Source organism: Acomys minous, assembly GCF_964271855.1.
Source record: "Acomys minous genome assembly, chromosome: 1".
NCBI classification, from domain to species: domain Eukaryota; kingdom Metazoa; phylum Chordata; class Mammalia; order Rodentia; family Muridae; genus Acomys; species Acomys minous.
This window is the reverse complement of record NC_140483.1, coordinates 22,333,098-22,352,280: the sequence shown is the minus strand read 5'-3', so window position 1 is coordinate 22,352,280 and position 19,183 is coordinate 22,333,098. Positions and strand designations below refer to the sequence as shown.

General features: G+C 51.8%; 1 protein-coding gene across 4 annotated transcripts; it reads left to right on the top strand.

Moving 5' to 3' along the window:
* The first annotated feature begins 726 nt into the window (after window positions 1–726).
* NECTIN4 (nectin cell adhesion molecule 4) lies at window positions 727–19,100 on the top strand. 4 transcript variants are annotated; one of them, XM_084795710.1, is made up of 9 exons: window positions 727–936; window positions 10,399–10,758; window positions 12,924–13,214; window positions 14,242–14,362; window positions 15,437–15,585; window positions 15,791–15,944; window positions 16,373–16,448; window positions 16,938–17,012; window positions 17,359–19,100. In XM_084795710.1, exons 1-9 carry the CDS (start codon window positions 861–863, stop codon window positions 17,581–17,583), a joined length of 1,527 nt encoding a protein of 508 aa, XP_084651836.1. In that variant the 5' UTR covers window positions 727–860; the 3' UTR covers window positions 17,584–19,100. The 4 variants fall into 4 exon arrangements, with proteins under 4 accessions (XP_084651836.1, XP_084651835.1, XP_084651838.1 ...); XM_084795709.1 differs by having other exon boundaries at window positions 15,788–15,944; XM_084795712.1 differs by lacking the exon at window positions 16,938–17,012.
* The last annotated feature ends 83 nt before the right edge of the window (window positions 19,101–19,183 follow it).

The window sequence follows — 19,183 nt, the reverse complement described above, 5'->3', positions numbered from 1 at the left end:
AAGCGGTGAAGTTCTTTCTTAAAGGGTCTCTGAACCAGCTTCCCGTTTCCAGAAAAGCACTAGAAACTTGACCATACTCTGGAAAGTCCAGTCTCCGATTCAGCCCTTCTGAGGGATGCGGTAGATGGGCCAGCAAGCCAGGGGCCTCCTCGGTTCTCCTCCTTTGATTCTGTGGTACCAGAACTGAGCCCTTCATAAGTTTGAGGAACATGTCAAGGACCCCAGGAAACAGCTGACCTGGCAGGCACGTGAGATGATTGGGTTCCTTTTCACAACAAGGGCCTTGCCCCTGTTCATCCCGGTGCCTCTCTCTTTAAGACACCCTGGCTTCCTTGTTCTACGCCTCCCCCCCCCCGCCCCCCCATAGGGGCTCCCCTTCACAGCTCCATCCATACCCTCACAGGTAAAAGCCCCTGTTGAGGAGGAGATCCTGCTGTCCGCACCCAGGTCCTTTCCTTCTTCCCTCCCTCCCTGGAGCCCATTAGCTAGCCCAGGCCGTGGGGGCGGTGGCTGCGGAGTCTTCTCTCTGTGCCAGGCCCGGCCCCCGGAGACGCACCTGTTCTGACCTGCTTAGCAGGTTCCCAGGTTTCTGCTGCCTTCGTTGTTGGCCACGGCGTGGGAAGCAGCTCTGGGGGAGCTCAGGGCTCCCGAGCACACGGCTTCTTGGGGGTAGCCACGGCTGGGTGGGTAGAACTGGGGCCTGGGTCCCCTAGAGGAGACCCAAGTGGGTTAGGTAGGTACGTCAGTGCCTGGGGACTCCGTGACTTCCTGCCTTCTGGGTCAGACCCAGTTCCAGAACCGGCTCCCAGGGAGAACTCCGTGGAACTCCAGAATCACTGGGCAGGTCTGCCTTCCAGCCAATGCCCCTGTCCCTGGGAGCCGAGATGTGGGGCCCTGAAGCCTGGCTGCTGCTCTTGTTCCTGGCATCGTTTACAGGTAGGACTTACCTGAACCGTCAGGACTCTTGTTTCTGAGCCCTACCTGGCAGAGACAGGGACACACACACACACACACACACACACACACACACACACACACACACACACACACTCACGCACCACATACAAACATTTCTTTTCCTTGGACTCTAGGTGAAGGAGACCATCTGTCCTGCTCCGTTTGCCAGGAGTGCTCCCAGAAGAACCGATGTAGCTCTTCCCTCTCAAGTCCCCTCTGAGACCCAAAACCAGGCCACTTACTGTCTGCAGCCCCTAAGTAACTCTGTCAAAGCCTTGCTTGCCACAGCTTCTGTGGGTGGATATATATATATATATCCGGAGCAGGTGGCCTTGAAGGTGGAAGCCAAGGACCACCCCCCCCCCACCTCACCCCAGGGTTTCCTGAAGGCCTTATGGCCTACCTAACTGGGCTTCAAAACTGCCTTACCACACACAGGAAACCTGGTGCCTAGGGAGTGGGTGGGCACTTCTGTTTTCTTTTTCCTCTCATGATAATATTCTGAGCACCAGAATTGAGGTGCTTGTTGAAGGACTACAGGAAAGCCAAGAGACTCCTCTTATACCGGCTCCCCTCCTTCCCTGGCACACACACATACACACACACACACACATACACACACACACACACACACACACACACACACACACAGTAATAGGTGTAGAATAACGACATGGGGGAGAGGAAGGATTGGGGGAGGTCAGAGGTAAAGGCCTTCTATATGGGACATAGTCCACTCTTATTCATTTATTATCTCTCCTTTCCCTCTGTTGGATGCCTTGAACTATACCTATACTTTCTGCCTGCCTGTCTGATATGTATAAACCATGTATAAATTATAGGGATGTATCGCTTTTGGGGAAGGAGTGTGTACACAGTGAGACCATAGTAGGATGCCATTGGGCAGTTCTGGGGAGTGAGGACAGTGGGATGCTCACCTGAGAAAGCAGCGGCCGCAAGGCAATGTCTGTCCTCCAGCAGCACTTGGCCATTTCCTCTCAACCCTCCTTCTCAGCCAAAGCTCAAGAGATCAAGGTGCAGTAGATGCCTGGAGCTAGTCTTTGACGTAGCTCTTACTTTGGGGCTGACGACAGAAGGGTGGATGGTCCACTGTCTCACCACAGGAGTCCAAGCTCCAACCTTTGCCACCTGTACTTGCCTCCATCTTCCTTTCAGATAGCCCAGAGGGTGTGGCCTCCTGCTGGGCCAGGGAACCCAACAAGACACTTTTCCTGTAGAATCTACCCACCCCCGAAGAAGAAGGGAGTCACGCTATCTCAGGACTTGGGTGGGATCAAAGAGATCACCACTTCAACTCCTTCATTTTACAGATGGGGAAATCAAGAGAAACGGACAGGCCGGGGGAGGTCTGCAAGGTTACTCAGCGTTAAAAGCATGACCAGGGTTAGTGTCTTGGTCATTTGACTTCTTGTTAAAAACAAACAACAAGAAGAACAACAAGAAAAATCCCAGCATCCTGGGTCCCAGCCAGGGTACTAGATGCTGGCTATAGAGCAGGAAGAATATGACCCCTGCTTTCCTTTTCCACAACGGAAATGCAAAACTGTTCTTTCTAAAAGAAGCCCGGTGAAAAAGGAAAGAGCTCCTGACTAGAAAACTCCTCCAGACTTCACCCAGGTCTGAGAGGAAGCTATGCCAAAGGAGAGAGAGGCTGCCTCCAGGATTGCCCAGGAAGCTGGTAACTAACCAGGTGTTATGGTACCTTCTGCTACCGTGAGCTACCCAGAGAAGGCTTAGTCCCAGGGATCCTGGAAACTTGGACTATGGGGCCACCGCCCCAGGATGAGATAGTCCCATCATCCCTGTTCTGCCTTCCCTGTGTGTAGGCATCTCCTTAATGCCCACCCACCAAACCTAAACTAACTAGGTCTGTATGTGTGTCTGTGAACACCCCTCAAAGTTGGAGATCTGGAGAACTTCAGTTCTGCTCCCATTTCTTCCATTAGTTTGTTGGGTGTTTTTGAACAGCTAAGAGACTCTGATTCAGGCAGCAAGAAGGACTGGGACAGGTCCCTGCAGACCTTTTGACCCTGAAATACTAGGCTTCTGTGATTATCCAGGTTCTGGCTTGAAGTGGGGAGCTCGTGGTGTTTGAACGACTGACTAGCCTCCCGGTGGTGGAGAAGATCATTCCCAAAGATGAGGCCTTCCCAAAGTGACACCTGCCCCCCAACTCTAGGGCCATTAGAGCTCTGAGGCCTAGGGCCCTGCCCCACCCCTGACAGGGAGAGGAGCCCAGGCTTGGGAGGCGCCTCCAACACCACAGCTCTTTGTTTCTCCTTAATGGGATGAGTTTCCGGGTGAGGTCTCCTCCCTCCTCCCTCCTCCATCTCTTGCCCTGGGGCTGGGGGGGGGGGTGTCTGACTCCATGAACCACTTTTTCAATAGCATCCTGGTCCCTAACTCTTTGGGTGCTGCAGGCCCTAGGAGTGGGCTGTTCCATGAATGCTAAATTCTGTCCTCTGAGGGTTAGGATCAACTTTCTGTTGGAATTAATTTCCTAGAAAGGGAGGGGCCCCATCCCTGCTTTTCTACTCCTGATGACAGAGGTGGGCAGGCCCTTTCCTGTCGAGCCTACCCAAACCCAGAGAAGCCAAAAGGGAGGTTTGCTTCCCCGCCCAATTGTAGGGAACCAGGAGAATCCCAGGGAAGCCCTTGGCCCCGGTGACCCTGGTCCCATCCTCGTGTTTTGTACTGAGGTGGCTGAGGTGAAAGACCCCAGCCACAGAGATGGCAGTGAGGAGTTGAGTGGGCACAGAAGTCCCGTCTTCTAGAGCACGGATGGCCTTGGAAACCAGAGGTCCTCAGGCAAAGTGAATGAAATGGTGCTAGCCACTGAGGGGAGCAAGCCCTGTAAGGAGAGACTGCCTGCCATAGCTGGCCTCCAGAACCTACACTAATCTAAAGACTGGGCAGACAAGGGATGGGAATGAAAAGTGGGGAAACTGAGTCAGGAGTGCAGAGAGTAGAGGGACTTTGGGGTCTAGATCTGGGAACAAAATCTAAAGCAATGGAAGTTCTGGATGGGAGGGGGTCATGCACTTGTTCCCTGGGGAGATTTTGGGAGTACTCTGTCACTAGAACTGAAGCCAATGTGGTGTCTGTGGCCTCAGGAGCTATTCCCATGGCTTTCCGTACCACCTTTGCCCTACCCGTTCCCCCCACACACCACCCCCCCCCATCTCATCCCACCACATCTCTAAAACTGTTCTGAAAGCTAAGGTTGAGGCTGTGATGAAGCAGAGCTGGCCACAGTTGAGAGATGGGGGTAGGGGGTGGGTGGGGGGCAGAATTCGGTGGGAGGTCAGATCTCAGGAGTTTGAGAGAGGTTGAACGCTGGGTCTCCCACCCACAGTGGTGACTCAGCAGGGCTCAGACTCTGGCTCCGGGGGGGTTTAGGGGACTTATCTGTGCTGAGAGCTGTGTCTAAGGCAGAGCTGGCCTGCCTCGAGAACTGTCTTTCCCATTGTTCTTTCTTCCCCTCTGTTTCTTGTGTGCCCCCCTCCCCCTCCCCAGACACTAATCTGTGGGTGGGCACTTTGCTGGGCTTGAGAAACTCTTGCTAAGCTGGGGGGCTTAGGAAAAGTGGGGGGTAAGTGAGGGAGGTCGGTGAAGGCTGAGGGAAAGTTTTCGGGTTTTCAAAGTTCCTCCATTCCAAGGCCAAGGTTATGGGCCAGGGAAGGACCAACATTGGCTTTTCTTTGTTTATGTCATCTTGAGTGGATGGGGGTGGGGTGGGGTCTAGATGCTTCTCTCTCCTGTCTTTTCTTACCTCAAACTAACACACCTGCGTCAACCTTCTCTGGTGAAGCTGGTGAAGGGAGGCAAGAGTTAACAAAATAGACCGAGACCCTAGCCAGCTTGGACCCCTCCCCCTAGCCCCAGGCAGGTACATCCCCCCCCTCCTTTGCTTCCCACCAAACCTGCACCAGACAGCTCTAACCCCAGGCCTAGAGCCAGAGCTGGTTTTTCTGGTGGTGGCAAGGAGCAAAGCCCTGACAGAGATTCCCAGGAAAGACTTTCTGCTTGGGGGGCCAGAAGTCCTGGGGGGGGTGCCTGGGGTGTGGCCATAGGGGATAAAAAAGGGTGGGAGTCCCTTTTGTAGAAGACACCCAAAGAACAGGAGAGAGGGAACCTTTGTTTTGTTTGTCAGAGAGGCCTGGTGGCGATTTCCCATAACCTGGAGGGACAGTGACGTCATCTCTGGTTACCTCCACCTTGGGCCTGAGACGGAGTCTACCCTGAAGATGAGGGGTGAGATGAGGAGGGTTGCCAGGGGCAACAGTAGAATGGGCAGAAGCCCAGAGCCACACACTGACCAGACGCAGCTGAGCCAGCTGTGTGGAAGCCAAGACAAACTACATCAAAATATTTACTATGTGTGCAGGGTTCTGCAGGATGGGTAGGTGTCCCATGTGTTCAGAGGGTGAGACATATATGTAATGGTGCAATGCATATATGTTCGTATGCTAATGCCCAGCTCTTCCCTCTGGGTGTAGAAAAGTTAGGATGTATATTTTTCCCTGAGGAGAGATGTGAACACATATATGTACGAGACATTCCCCAAGTTCTTGAAAGAAAATAGCTTCACTCACATGCACACGGACTAGAAAAACTGGCCTAGCTTTCATCCAAAAATACCACAAACCTTCAGACACAAAAGACAGTTGTTCTCTTTGGCACCCAGGCACACTTCTAGGACCCCTGTGTGTATAAATATTCTTTTATTCACCAGCAGAAGATGCTGATAGGTAAAGGTCCCAAAAAAGGAAAGATCTTGTTCCCAAAGATGTTGCTGTGGCTGAATATCTGTAAGGGCCAGCCTCAGTTTCCCCTTTGGAGCTCAGAGGCCAGGCCTTACACAGAGAGGAAAGTTGGAGCCAAGGAACAGGCTAGGGTGTAGCCAGCTAGCCCAAGCCAGGGATGGAGGACCTGTCTGGGAGCGGGGCGGGGTACACAAAGGGCAGGGCCCCAAAGAGGCCTGAGGGGGCCTGGCCAGGGGTGGGGGAGGCTGAGGGCAGGGATCCCGTCTGGCCAGTTGGGCTTGTTCTCTCCCTTGCGCAAGGCGGCGGCGGTGGCTGTGGCTAGGCCTGCTGCTGTGTGGCAGCTTCTGAGTCACTAAGGCCCCTGACCAGCGTCCTGGTGCTCCTTGAGAGGAGGGGTGGGGCGAGGGAGGAGGAGGAGGAGGAGGAGGAGGAGGAGGAGGAGGTGTGCTCAAGAAGCTGGAGTCCACCAGCCTCAGCACACAGCAAGCAGCAGAAGGGTCTGTGGGCTTGGCCTGGCCTGGCTACTACATGCCCATAAGGTGACCTCACCAGGCAGGCGGTGTGTCTCCTTCAGTCTGGTGACATCATCAGGTTGACGCCAGGCAGGCACTGGGTGGGGGAGAGAAGGAGGCAATCCTGGCCTGCCCTGGCTTGGGAGCCTGGGCTCCTGAGTCCACTGAGCACAGGACAAGGATACTTGGCCTCAAGTTGTCTTAACTCGTAGCTTTTGATTTAGATGGTGAACTGAAGGCCTTTGGGGATGCCTCAGCCTGAGGGACTTCCATTAAACAGTGGCTTTAGGACAGTGTGGATTCTGTAAGAGCAGTTGTGAAGGAAGTCTCCTGCTGTACTGGGTTCCTCAAGTCTGCAAAACTGAGCCTTATACCTTCTGGGTGAGGATCTTGGACTCACAGAGTAGGAACACTGAGGATGGAAGGGAGACTCAGGCATGTGTGATGGGTACCTAGTTCTCAATGTGCCCTAAGGAGGAGCTGGGGGTGGGGGTGGGGGCAGGGGAGGCAGAATATAAGTGATTTTTGGTGGGGGTGGAGGCAGAATATGGGTGATTTGTGGTGGGGTGGGGGCAAGAGTAGAGATAAGGATGGACATATACAGGCTGGAGAGATGGCTCAGCAGTTTAAGAGCACTTGCTTTTGCAGAGGACCTGAGTATAATTCCCAAAATCCACATGGTAGTTGACAGCCATCTGTAACTCCAGTTCGAGGACATTGGATGCTCTCAAGGGGCACCAGGCACCTTGTAAATATTTATGCCGGCCAAACATTCATACACATAAAATAAAAATAAAAATAAAAATAAAGAAAGAAAGAAAGAAAGAAAAATGTAAGGGCAGAATTATGGGATCTGACAGTGTCACAGAAATAGTGTTTTGGCCGGGCGCGGTGGCGCACTCCTTTAATCCCAGCACTCGGGAAGCAGAGGCAGGCGGATCGCTGTGAGTTCGAGGCCAACCTGGACTACAAAGTGAGTCCAGGACAGCCAAGGCCACACAGAGAAACCCTGTCTCAAAAAACCAAAAAAAAAAAAAAAAAAAAAGTGTTTTGGAAGGACTTGGGTCTTCTAGTGGGGCAGGGCTTGGGGTCCCTGTGCCCTGCATCCACATCATTGTGACGTAAATCCACAGCAGTGTTTTGCAGCAGAGTGAGATGGACAGCTCCTACCTCACCCCACCCCCAGCCCTTGACAACCTCGCTCCCTTTAGTACTTAGGAGGAGGAGGTAGCTGGGAGGGGTGCAAGTGGTTAGCTGGACTCCCGGGCTGGGCTGGGTGGGACCAATGTCAGCTTAGGCAGGTCAAGGCCCTGGTATCTGGCCCTGCAGGTCTGTCCTGTCCAGTCTGGGGCCCTCCCAACTCCCAGCATCATCCTTCCCTCTACCCCTCCTATCAGAGCTACAAGAGCCCTTCATTTGTCTCACTGGAACCCTCTGCTGCTCTGGGCTTCACTTCCTTGCTACATGCCTATCTCCATCCCCTTTTTTCCTTTGTCCAGTCCAGAGATGCTCCCTTTGGCAGCTCCCTAGAGAGCCAGCCTATCTTGCCTTTACCCCAAGGTTACCATGCCGGCACTTCGCCTGCCTAGTCCAAGTAAGGGACGGTGCATTCCTCTTGACTCTAGCTCTTTTTTTTTTCCCTGTTGTCTATCTCTTTCATGCATTTGCTCAATCATTTGTATAGTCTTTTTGTTTTTGAGGGTTAGGGATTGAGACATTGTCTCCCTGCTGCCCAGGATGGCCTTGAACCCCAGATCTTCTTGTCTGAGCCTTCCCAAGTGTTGGGATTGCCAAGTATGGGCTACCATGCCTAGCTTTATTCATTCATTCATTCATTCACTCACTCACTCACTCACTCACTCATTCAATCAATCAATAAACATTCATCAAGGTCCACATACGGCTGACCGAACATGAACCCAGAAGCCACGTTTTTAAACATGAGATGCATGACCCTGTTCCAACTCTTATGGAGCTCAATGCCTTGGGAAAAGAGACCAAGAAGACAGAAAGTTTAATCTATAGGTTACAGGGCTATGATTGGGGTTAAAGCAGAGTGCCAGGAAAGCACAGGGGCAGGGCACCTGAAGCCGCCTGAGGTGGGGGAAGGGAGGAGGACTGGGGAGGAAATGATGCCTAAGCAGAGTCTTAAGGCATGAGTAGGAGTTCTCCAGACAGAGATGAGTAGGAGCAACCAGACACAGGGAGGGGAGCATTCCAGGCAGGGGTACACTGTGAGTAAAGACGACAGGCAACAGGGTGTGTGGGGTGCTGGTTAGAGGCAGGGACTATAAATGGTTACAAGTATGCAGGGAAGGAGCCCCTGACCTCTCAGAGTCCTCTCCTGCCCTGGTGCAGGCCCTGGCCCTAGGTTTTGTCTGTTTTTTCATAACCTAGGCATTCCCAGGCCCAACCGCCTTTATACGTTACTCATCCTGGACACCATCAGTTATCTCTGCTCTTGCTTGGTCCTCACCTCTCCTCAGTGACTGAATCTCCATCAAATGTCCCCTTTTATCTGCCCTGTACCACCTTGCCAGAGTGGCAGCTACGGACTTATGGTGTCCCCCTTGGTCTCCTTCCATGACCTGCTTTCTGGTCACACTGCACTTGGTCACCTGCTTAGTGCCACTTGCTGGCTAGGGAAGCTTTGGTGACTCCTTATTTCCTCTTGACTAAATTTGAATTCCTTTTCCTGGCATGGGCAGTCTCCGGCTATTTGGACCCACCCTGCCCCAGGTATATTTTCCACTGCTGCTTAGCACACACACCCTACCTTAGGTTGAGTCCTCTTTCTCTTTTCTTCCTGAACCAGCCGCCAACCTCTCTCTCCCTCTCTTAGTGTTTGCTTACCTTAATCCTGCACCTACAGTGCCTCTCCAGGTCTCCGGGGCCTCCTGATCCCACCTGACACATGCATGAAGCCTTCCCTCGTGACTCCTGCACCCCTCAAACAACCCATGACGAACTACCAAGCACTAAACCAGAAACCACTGTTGCAAGTCAGGTGCGGTGGTGCCTCCTGTAATCCAAGCACTCTGGAGGCTAAGGCAGGAGAACAGTGAGTTTGAAGCCAGCCCAGCAGGCTACATAGCCAGCCCTGTTTTAAAAAAAAAAGGGGGGGGGGGGAGGAGAAAAGGAAATAAATAAAATTAAAAAAAAAATATCATTGCATGATTTTATCTATGTCTAGATAGATAGATAGATAGATAGATAGATAGATAGATAGATAGATGTCTGACATTTATATTTTTTCCTCCTAAATACACCTCAGGTTCCATGAGGGCAGGAAATGGATCTTTATTTGTCAGTAAGGTTATGTAATGAATGTATCTCATTTCAAAACTCCAAATGCTTCATACAGCTGCTCATCGATTATCAAAACACTAGTCCCTGGTCCCCTGGTTCTGGCTCAACATTCCGACCCAGTTGCTGTACCTGCTGTGACCTCGTCTTCCCAGGTTGCTGACCTGGGGGCTCTTTCTGTCTCTAGTGACGTGCTGGTTCCTGCCCCTAGACCTCAGTTCGTGCCATCCCTCCCACATAGGATACCTCCTTCTCTCTGGGAATCCAGGTCTCTCAGCTTCAAGCCATGTGAAAAATGTTCCCAAGGGGCCCATCAGGGTGGACCTTACCCTCCCAACATGCCCTATTCCAGGCACCGAGTGTTCTAAACCTTTTCCGTGGCCCCTCACCGTTCTTTCCGGGAAGCATTCGCTTTTACCCCTTTGGTAGATTGAACCTTTCGTGAAATTTGCCCTTGGTTTCCTGGTTCTGTGTGCAGAGACTCCCTCCATCTCCTTGGGGGCAGGAGCTAAGTACCTGGTCCTGTTCCAGTTTCTCACTTTGCTCAAGTACAATCCCAGGCTGCAAAAGGGTGAGTGTTCCGTAAACCACCCGTGCGGCCTTAGGCAAGCCACTTCCCTTCTCTGCATCTCAGTTTCCTCCTGTTAAATGGCGATAATAACGCCTACTTCTTGAGAATGCCGTGTGGTTCTAATGAGGTAATGGACTGAATGCGCTTTGCAAGCACAAATCTCTCCAGGAGTTCCGGCTGCCTTTGCTGTCATTATCATTACCGATGCGTTCCCTTGGTCCTGGCGGTTCTCCTCATCCTGGCTGCCTCTGTCTGCCCCCTGCAGGCCGATGCTCCACGGGTGAGCTGGAGACCTCGGACTTGGTGACAGTGGTGCTGGGCCAAGACGCAAAACTGCCCTGCTTCTACCGAGGGGCTCCGGATGAACAGGTGGGGCAGGTGGCTTGGGCTCGGGTGGACCCAAACGAGGGTCCCCGGGAGCTGGCCCTACTGCACTCCAAATATGGCCTTCATGTGAGCCCCGCCTATGAAGACCGCGTGGAGCAACCACCGTCCCCACGAGACCCTCTGGACGGCTCCATCCTCCTGCGCAACGCTGTGCAAGCAGACGAGGGCGAGTACGAATGCCGAGTCAGCACCTTCCCAGCCGGCAGCTTTCAGGCACGGATGAGGCTTCGTGTTCTGGGTGAGTGGGGCCAGCTAGGCATGATTTAGTATTGCTGAGTGGGTGGAAGGCAGGAGAACGGACGGGACTGCAGAGACGCGTGAGACAGGCAGAACAGGCAGGCATAAAAGTATCCGTGTATCAGGAAGTTTGCCCTACGGATGACGTGAACTTCCCTCTGTGCACCCTTGTCCATCTAGAGCAGCATTTTACCGGCTTATTCTGTCTTCTGCACAGCTTTTCAAAGAGCCGACTGCCCGACTGCATTTAAATCTCCTCTTCTCCAAGCTGCTCTTGCTCGTTATTGTCACAGTTCTACAAAAGACGCCAACTCAAAGCCACCTTCACCATCTTAAGGCTCTATGGTTTTAAAGTGTGGGAGCCCCAGAGATGGACGTGAGGCCCAGCTGTGACGTGCCTATATGTGAGCAGGGACGCTATGTTACTACAGTCCTTGACTGGGCCTAAGACCACAATCACTTTATTTTTAATTTTTATTTATTTATTTTTATTTTTATTTTTTTTTTCCGAGACAGGGTCTCTCTGTGTTAGCCTTGGCTGTCCTGGACTCGCTTTGTAGACCAGGCTGGCCCCGAACTCACAATGATCCACCTGCCTCTGCCTCCCAAGTGCTGGGATTAAAGGCAGACGCCACCACACCCGGCTATTTTTTTTTTTTTTAAAGACAGAGTTTTTCTTTGTAGCCTTGGCTGTCCTGGATTCACTTTGTAGACCAGACTGGGCTTGAACTCACATTCATCCACCTGCCTCTGCCTCCTGAGTGCTGGGATTAAAGGCATGCGCCACCACGCCCAGCTTCACAATCACTTTTTAACCGCTACCTTGCACCACAGGCACATGTGCTGGTCAACCTGGACCTATGGCCAAGTTGTCGTCCCAATTTTGTGCTTGGGCTGTTTTTTAAGCTAGAAAAAAAAGCCTTCATGGTTTTGCTTTGGGTGGAAGTTAGTAAGTAACATAAGCCTTGGAGGGAAAATTGAAATGAAACTTGAGTGTGGAAAAAAACCAAACCTGGACAGAGTGGTACGTATCTGTACGTACAGTGTTCTTGAAGCTGGGTCAGGGAGATGGAGAATTTGAGGCACACACGTACACCCCAAAACAAAATATGTGACTCTAGGCTTTGTCACTTAAGAACTAATGACCTATGCCGGGTGTGGTGGCACACATCTTTTATCTCAGCACTTGGGAGGCAGAGGCAGGCAGATCTCTGTGAGTTTGAAGTCAGCCTGGTCCTCAAAGGGAGCCCAGGACAGCCAGGACTATGAGAAACCCTGTCTGGAAAAACCCAAAACAAACAAAAAACTGATGACGTGCAATAAATCAACGAACCCCTCCTCCTCCCCCCACTCTCCTGAGCTTTGGTTTCCTCATCTGAAGAACAGGCATAATGATACTCACCTCACTAGTTAGTTAGCAGAGTTAAATGAGATAATGTATGTAAAGTATTAACATAATAGTTGGCACATGGTAAGTAATGGTTATTATTATTATTATTATTATTATTATTATTATTATTATTATATAGATAGTATCTAATTAGTTTTTAAATTATTTTTATTTTTTTAAATGACCTTTGTTTGAGGCCAGCCTGATCTACAGAGCAATTCCAGGATAGCTAGGACTACTACATACACAGAGAAACCCTATCTCAAAAAAAAAAAAAAATTACCTATGCACATTGTAAAAAATTCTAATTATAGCCGGGCGGTGGTGGCGCACGCCTTTAATCCCAGCACTTGGGAGGCAGAGGCAGGCGGATCGCTGTGAGTTCGAGGCCAGCCTGGTCTACAAAGCGAGTCCAGGACAGTCAGGGCCACACAGAGAGACCCTGTCTCGGAAAAACAAAAAAGAAAAATAAATAAATAAATAAATTCTAATTATACCATTGATCTGGCTGGGTGAGGTGGAACACACCTGTAATCCCAGCACTTGGGAAGGCAGAGGCAGGCGGATCTCTATGAGTTCGAGGCCAGCCTGGTCTACAAAGTGAGTTCTGGGACAGTCAGGGCTATACAGAGAAACCCTGTCTTGAAAACCAAAAAAGAAAAAAAAGAAAGAAAGGTGGACTGAAGTTTGCAACTGGGTAAGACTGAAATGGGATGGAGAGAGAGCCTCCTGATGGGGACTGTGCAGATCTTTCACACCTCTCCCTCCATCCACAGTGCCTCCCCTGCCTTCACTGAACCCTGGCCCACCACTAGAAGAGGGCCAGGGCCTGACGTTGGCAGCCTCTTGCACTGCTGAGGGCAGCCCAGCTCCCAGTGTGACCTGGGACACAGAGGTCAAAGGCTCACAGTCCAGCCGCTCCTTCAAGCACTCGCGCTCAGCAGCTGTCACTTCAGAGTTTTACCTGGTGCCTAGCCGAAGCATGAATGGGCAGCCACTTACCTGTGTGGTGTCTCACCCTGGCCTCCTCCAAGACCAAAGAATCACCCACACCCTCCAAGTGGCCTGTGAGTATTGACACGTATGGCTAAGGTGTCCCTAAGTTCTGAAAATAGTGCTATGACACTGACCCTGAGCCATGCCCGGAGGGTCAGCCTGAGTCTGGAGTCCACAGGTACAAGAGCTCAGGTCAGTCTCGATGCTCTGGAAAAATTACTGTAGTCTTTGTGAACTTTTCTGCTTGTTTGTTTGTTTGTTGTTTTGTTTTGAGTCAGGGTTTCTCTGTGCAGCCCTGGCTATCCTGGCATTCACTCTGTAGAGCAGGCTGGCCTCAAACTCAGGAATCCACCTGCCTCTGCCCCTGGAGTGCTGGGATTAAAGGCGTGCGCCACCACCGCCTGGCGTCTCTGTGAGCCACCACCGCCTGGCGTCTCTGTGAGCCTTATAGGAGAGACTGCCTTGTTTTTGTTACAGTGTTGATGGGCGAATAAAAATATATAAATGTGGGATTGAAAGTGTTTGCAAAATATACAATTTAGGGCTGGGAGACAGCCTTGAGACAAACCCCCATTCTGCTATTTACCAACAGTTATTTAATCTTGTTAGACTTCATTTTCTTTACCAGAAAATGAGTGTAATTATACGAACTTTACAAGATTCTGATGAGTATTGGCATCCGTGCAAGCAAAGCATCTCCCAGATCTTAAATCCTAAAGGGCTCAGTAAACAATAGTGTGTTCCCAGCATTAGACTTCAAGCCCAAACTACGCTATCATTTGGCACAAAGTAGGCAATCAGCAAGTGCTTGTTAAGAAAATGAACAAACTGGTGGGTTGTTAGGCATCCACTGAGAGCCTGCTCTGTGGGCAACCCTATGCTAGAAGCCACAGGAGACCCAGAAGGAGTGTGAGACTCCGTTATCCCAAGGGACTTATGGGCGCATGGTACAAGTCTGAGCTTGGGGGGCGGGAAGCAATGTGGCCAGGAGCTGTGGATGAGGGTAGAGGGAGGCTATTCATGCAGGGGAAGAAGGGCTTCAAAGAATCACAGATTAAGGCATCTTCCCGTTCTTCCTCCTCCCTCCTCCCACTCCAGTCCTTGCAGAGGCCTCTGTAAGGGGCCTTGAGGACCAAAGCTTGTGGCATGTTGGCCGAGAAGGAGCTACACTCAAGTGCCTGAGTGAAGGACAGCCCCCTCCCTCATACAACTGGACCCGGTAAGGGCCTAGCATCCCCTCGACCCGCTTTTTAAAAAGATTTATTTATTTTTATGTATACAGTGTTCTGCTTGCATGTACACTTACACACCAGAAGAGGGCACCAGATCTCATTATAGATGGTTGTGAGCCACCATGTGGTTGCTGGGAATTGAACTCAGGACCTTTGGAAGAGCAGGCAGTGCACTTAACCCCTGAGCTATCTCGCCAACCTGCATCTTTCCCTTTTCAGGGCCAGAATGAACTCATCATGAGCTAGAACCACATACTCTGAACCCTAGATAAGTTGGGGCATATGTTCAGACCAATATAAAACTATACATAGTCAACAAATATTACTGGCTTGTTCCAGGGACTGTGTGGTTACCCATAGGGAATATAAAGATATCTTTAAACTATGAAATATAACTATATTAGTGTTGTATATATTTGTGAGTGCTAAAAGTGCATGAGACAAAAAGACAGCCAACTATAACTGTTGTCATACCAACACTCTTTATAACCATTATGTCTCAGCACCTCAGAAACATTGACCTACTTCCACCAGCTCCTTCAACAGTCCTTGCCTGTTTTTTTGGAAAGGGGTAGGCTATCCATGAGTGTAAGCCATAGGCATGTTCTTACATGTGGACGCATGAACGATACATGTGGCCTCGTGCCTTGGGCTAGGTTTGTTTACTCTGATATGCAATATCATACGTGTTGGAGCATGCAGTCACAGTTTTCAAGTACCTCTGAGCCCAGCTGGGAATGGAGTATTCTCTTGTGTGGACTTTATAGCATGTATACCTGTTACCTGGTGCTGGATGACGTGATGCCTATGGGAGCATGTGGGATGGCACGCGTGTGGATCTTCCCCAAATGTGTGTGTGGGGGTGCCCGGGTCAGGCTGGGCGGCAGGGAGAAAGAACCTCTGCCTAGACCTGTCTAGGGTAGGGAGGGGCACCGTGGGAACAGCCTGAGGCTTTGGGTGACGTCATGGGGGAGGGGGGGATGAAGAGCTGTCTGAGCATGTTGGGTGGTGGCAGCCTTAGCCTGCCCCAGCCGGCACCCTTCAGCTTCCCTGTCTTTCAGGCTGGATGGACCTCTGCCTAGTGGGGTGCGAGTAAAAGGGGACACTCTAGGCTTTCCCCCACTGACTACTGAGCACAGTGGCATCTACGTCTGTCACGTCAGCAATGAACGTTCTTCAAGGGATTCTCAGGTCATCGTGGAAGTTCTTGGTAAGTAAAGCGCTTGGAGAACAGGGACAAGGATGCTGCGTCCAGAGCTGGGGGTGGGCAATGGGAAGCAAGACGGAGAAAGAAATGGGAAAGGATGTATATTTTGGAGAAGGTTATGCTGAGTGGGTAGCCGTGGACGTGGGGTCTACAGTGGATGAGGGAAGGAGTTGGGCGTGCATCTCAGACATTCGCCTGTCTCCAGCAGACCCTCAGGATTCAGGAAAGCAGGTGGACCTGGTGTCGGCCTCCGTGGTGGTAGTGGGTGTGATTGCCGCACTCTTGTTCTGCCTCCTGGTGGTGGTGGTGGTACTCATGTCCCGATATCATCGACGAAAAGCGCAGCAGATGACCCAGAAATAGTGAGTAGTGGCTGCTCGGAGTGGGCGGGACTGAGCCGAGAACAAAGAGGAACGAAGCAGGAGGCGAGGCGAGCCCGAAGAGCGGAGAAAGGAGACTGTGTAGCCTAATAACGATTGGACAGTGCGTGCCTCAGAGGTGGGCGGAGTCTTTGGGGAAGTGAAAGCCTAGGACCTGGAGTCCAGCTGGATGAGGAGACTTATGCCTGAGAGACGCACAAGTTCATATTCCCCCGGGTACCACCTCTATGCATACTGGAGCGATATGTAACGCTCACGGGTACTACGTAGCCACACAGCCACATTGTCATCTTCAGCCACACATTCACACTTGCAGGCACTCACACCCTCCAGCCATCTCACACAGGCTCAGCCCTGCTTTAGGAGCCTGGCACTGCTCTCAGTCCCTAACCAGGAGATGTCTTTCCCAGTGAGGAGGAGCTGACTTTGACCCGGGAGAACTCCATCCGGAGGCTGCATTCTCACCACACGGACCCTAGGAGCCAGGTGTGTGCTAAGGTTGGGTGCGTGTAGCCGGGGCGGGGGAGGGGGGTCGGGAGGGGACAGGGGGGGTGCAGCGGGGGGGGGGGGGGAGAGCACACAAGTTTGCTTGGTCTGGCTCCTCTATAGATATGCTAGGTCTGGCTGCTTACTCATAGCTGGAGCTGTTGCGATATTAGCTGGGGGAGGGGGTGGGGTGGAGGGAGTAGGGGTGGTGGATGGGGGTGGTCGTGGTAGATGCTTTGGGGCTGCTAGGGCTTCTCTTTGCAACACCCCCTTAGCTCTGGGCTGGGGGCTGCTCTAAGAATCCACCACCAATGCTGGTTCCGGGGTGGATTTGGGGGAGTCAGTGAAGGGATTGAGGCTGTTTGTGTCAGAGAGGTATGGACCTGTGGGTTGCGGGGGAAAGTGACTGGGGAGGAGGCTGGTGGAGGATGAGAGGGGAAGAGGCTGAGCTTTTCTTCTAACTCCTCCCCCATGTCCGGGCCTCTGCAGCCGGAGGAGAGTGTAGGGCTGAGAGCCGAGGGCCACCCTGATAGTCTCAAGGACAACAGTAGCTGCTCTGTGATGGTGAGGCCCCCCCGGCCCCACCGGTGTCCCCAACACTCTCCTCAGGCCCCTCTCCCGGCCCCAGAGGTGGTGTGACAGCAGCCCCCATCTCATCCCTGGCTCATGTATGAGCCCTGCCCCCCCCATTTCTGCTGTGCCTTTCTTTTCTGTCTTCCCACCCCTATGTATAACATTTGTTCTTGCCCCCACCTCCGACCCCCCCCCAAATTTCCAAGCCCCTATGCCTCTGGGACAGCCATTACCCATGCTTTACCTGACCTCTGACCCCATGCCAACCCAGCCCTACCCTACTGTGTCTGCCTGTTTGATCTTGATTCCTGACTTATCTTCCGCCCTTGGTCTCCAGAGTGAAGAGCCAGAAGGCCGCAGCTACTCCACATTGACCACAGTGAGAGAGATTGAAACACAGACCGAACTGCTCTCTCCAGGCTCTGGGCGGACAGAGGAGGAGGAGGATCAGGATGAAGGCATCAAACAGGCCATGAACCATTTTGTTCAGGAGAACGGGACCCTAAGGGCCAAACCCACAGGCAATGGAATCTACATCAACGGGCGAGGGCACTTGGTCTGACCTAGGTCTGCTGCCTCTCTCCCCGAGGCCTGGCTTCTTCTGCTTCCATGGGGGATGTCAGCTCTTCTTAGGTGAAACCCCCTTAGATGCCTGCATTTCTCTAGGAAGATGCTTCCCACCCTACTGACTGCTCCACTTTTACCTCCAATCCTTCTGTGTTCATCAGGAGGGGCTCCGCTGGTTGAGTGCCTCCCACCATTGTGTTAGGTCATTTTGTGTGTGTGTGTGTGTGTGTGTGTGTGTGTGTGTGTGTGTGTGCCCTCGCGAGCATTCATGACTGTATTTGCATGGAGGGGTGACCATCCATGGTGCGCACTGTGCTGTCGTGTTAAAAGCCCAAGAGAATGGCACGTGTGCCACAGGATTTGTCGCTGTGTGCAGAGCAGTGCTAGGGTGTGCTTTGTGACCTTATGTGTGCCTTATGTGTGACCTCTGCCTGCAGGTGCAGGTATTTCCCTCAGACCCCAGAGCAGTATTAGCGATGCAGAGGTGTTGGCAGTGGGAGGTGGAGACCGTGGGCCAGATCCAGGTGTGCGGGCACAGCTGGAGCTAGAACCTGACCTCCAAAGTGGGGGAGCTGTGTTCCCAGCCCTTGGGAGCCAAGTGTGAAGCAGGCATCCAGGGGTCTGCCAGAGGCCTGAACTGTCACAGAAGCCCTCTGCCCTCTGGTGGCCTGTGAGCCCACTGCATGAACGTACCTTCTGTAAATTATCCTCCAAGGGAGCTTCTGTTCAGACTCCTTTAAGAGACACTGAAAAGGCAAACAAACAAACAAACTTTGATTTATGTGCATGCTTTTTACTGGGTTGGTTTAAGGAAGGCCAGCCCACGTAGGCATTCAACAAAACTGCTTAGCAGACCCCACAGCAGCAGTTAATTCCTGTGAGTCTGGAAAGTTCTCTTCCAGGGCACCTTCACCCAAAGAGGGTTGGGGAGATGGGGATTGGGGGAGCTGACAGCTGGTGGAGTATGGAACCTGGGGTATGAGGTATAAAGACTGGGAAAGGAGGCTAAGGATGGGGTGCCTGGCTCCCATGCCCCTCCGCTCTTCTCCTAATTGTGTCTACAGTAATTTGTGCCATCACAGAGTTGGGACTTGGCGTCAAAGGCGTCTGGCTCAGTTGTGTTGAGGACAGAGGGTAGCAGGGAAGGTGGAAGCTCAGGTGAGGAGAGAGGGGTGCTGTGGGTAAGGATGAGAACAGTTCCTTTCCCAGGGGTTTCTGAGTCGTTAATTTGGGGCTCTCCTGGCACTTTGTATGTGTGGTGCCTAGGGTTAGACGTTTGTTTTTTCTTTAGCCTGCCCAAACATATGCAGCCAGAACACTGAGATTTAATATCCAATCCTTGTGTGGCCTGAAATCTGCTGGTCTAAAGGAGAGGCTCTTGTTCCCATTCCTAAACAACCCAGGGCTTGTGGACCCTGAGGATCTGGGATCCCAGTATGTATATTTAATGTAAATATATGTATATTTGTACATAAAATCATATTCTGTTTTTAAATAAACAGATAAAACCTTTTTTGTCTGATTCCTGTCTTGCCCCTTGAACTGGGTAAGTCACAAGTGCCACGTTCTGAGTCTTGGTGTCATCCTTTCTCAGC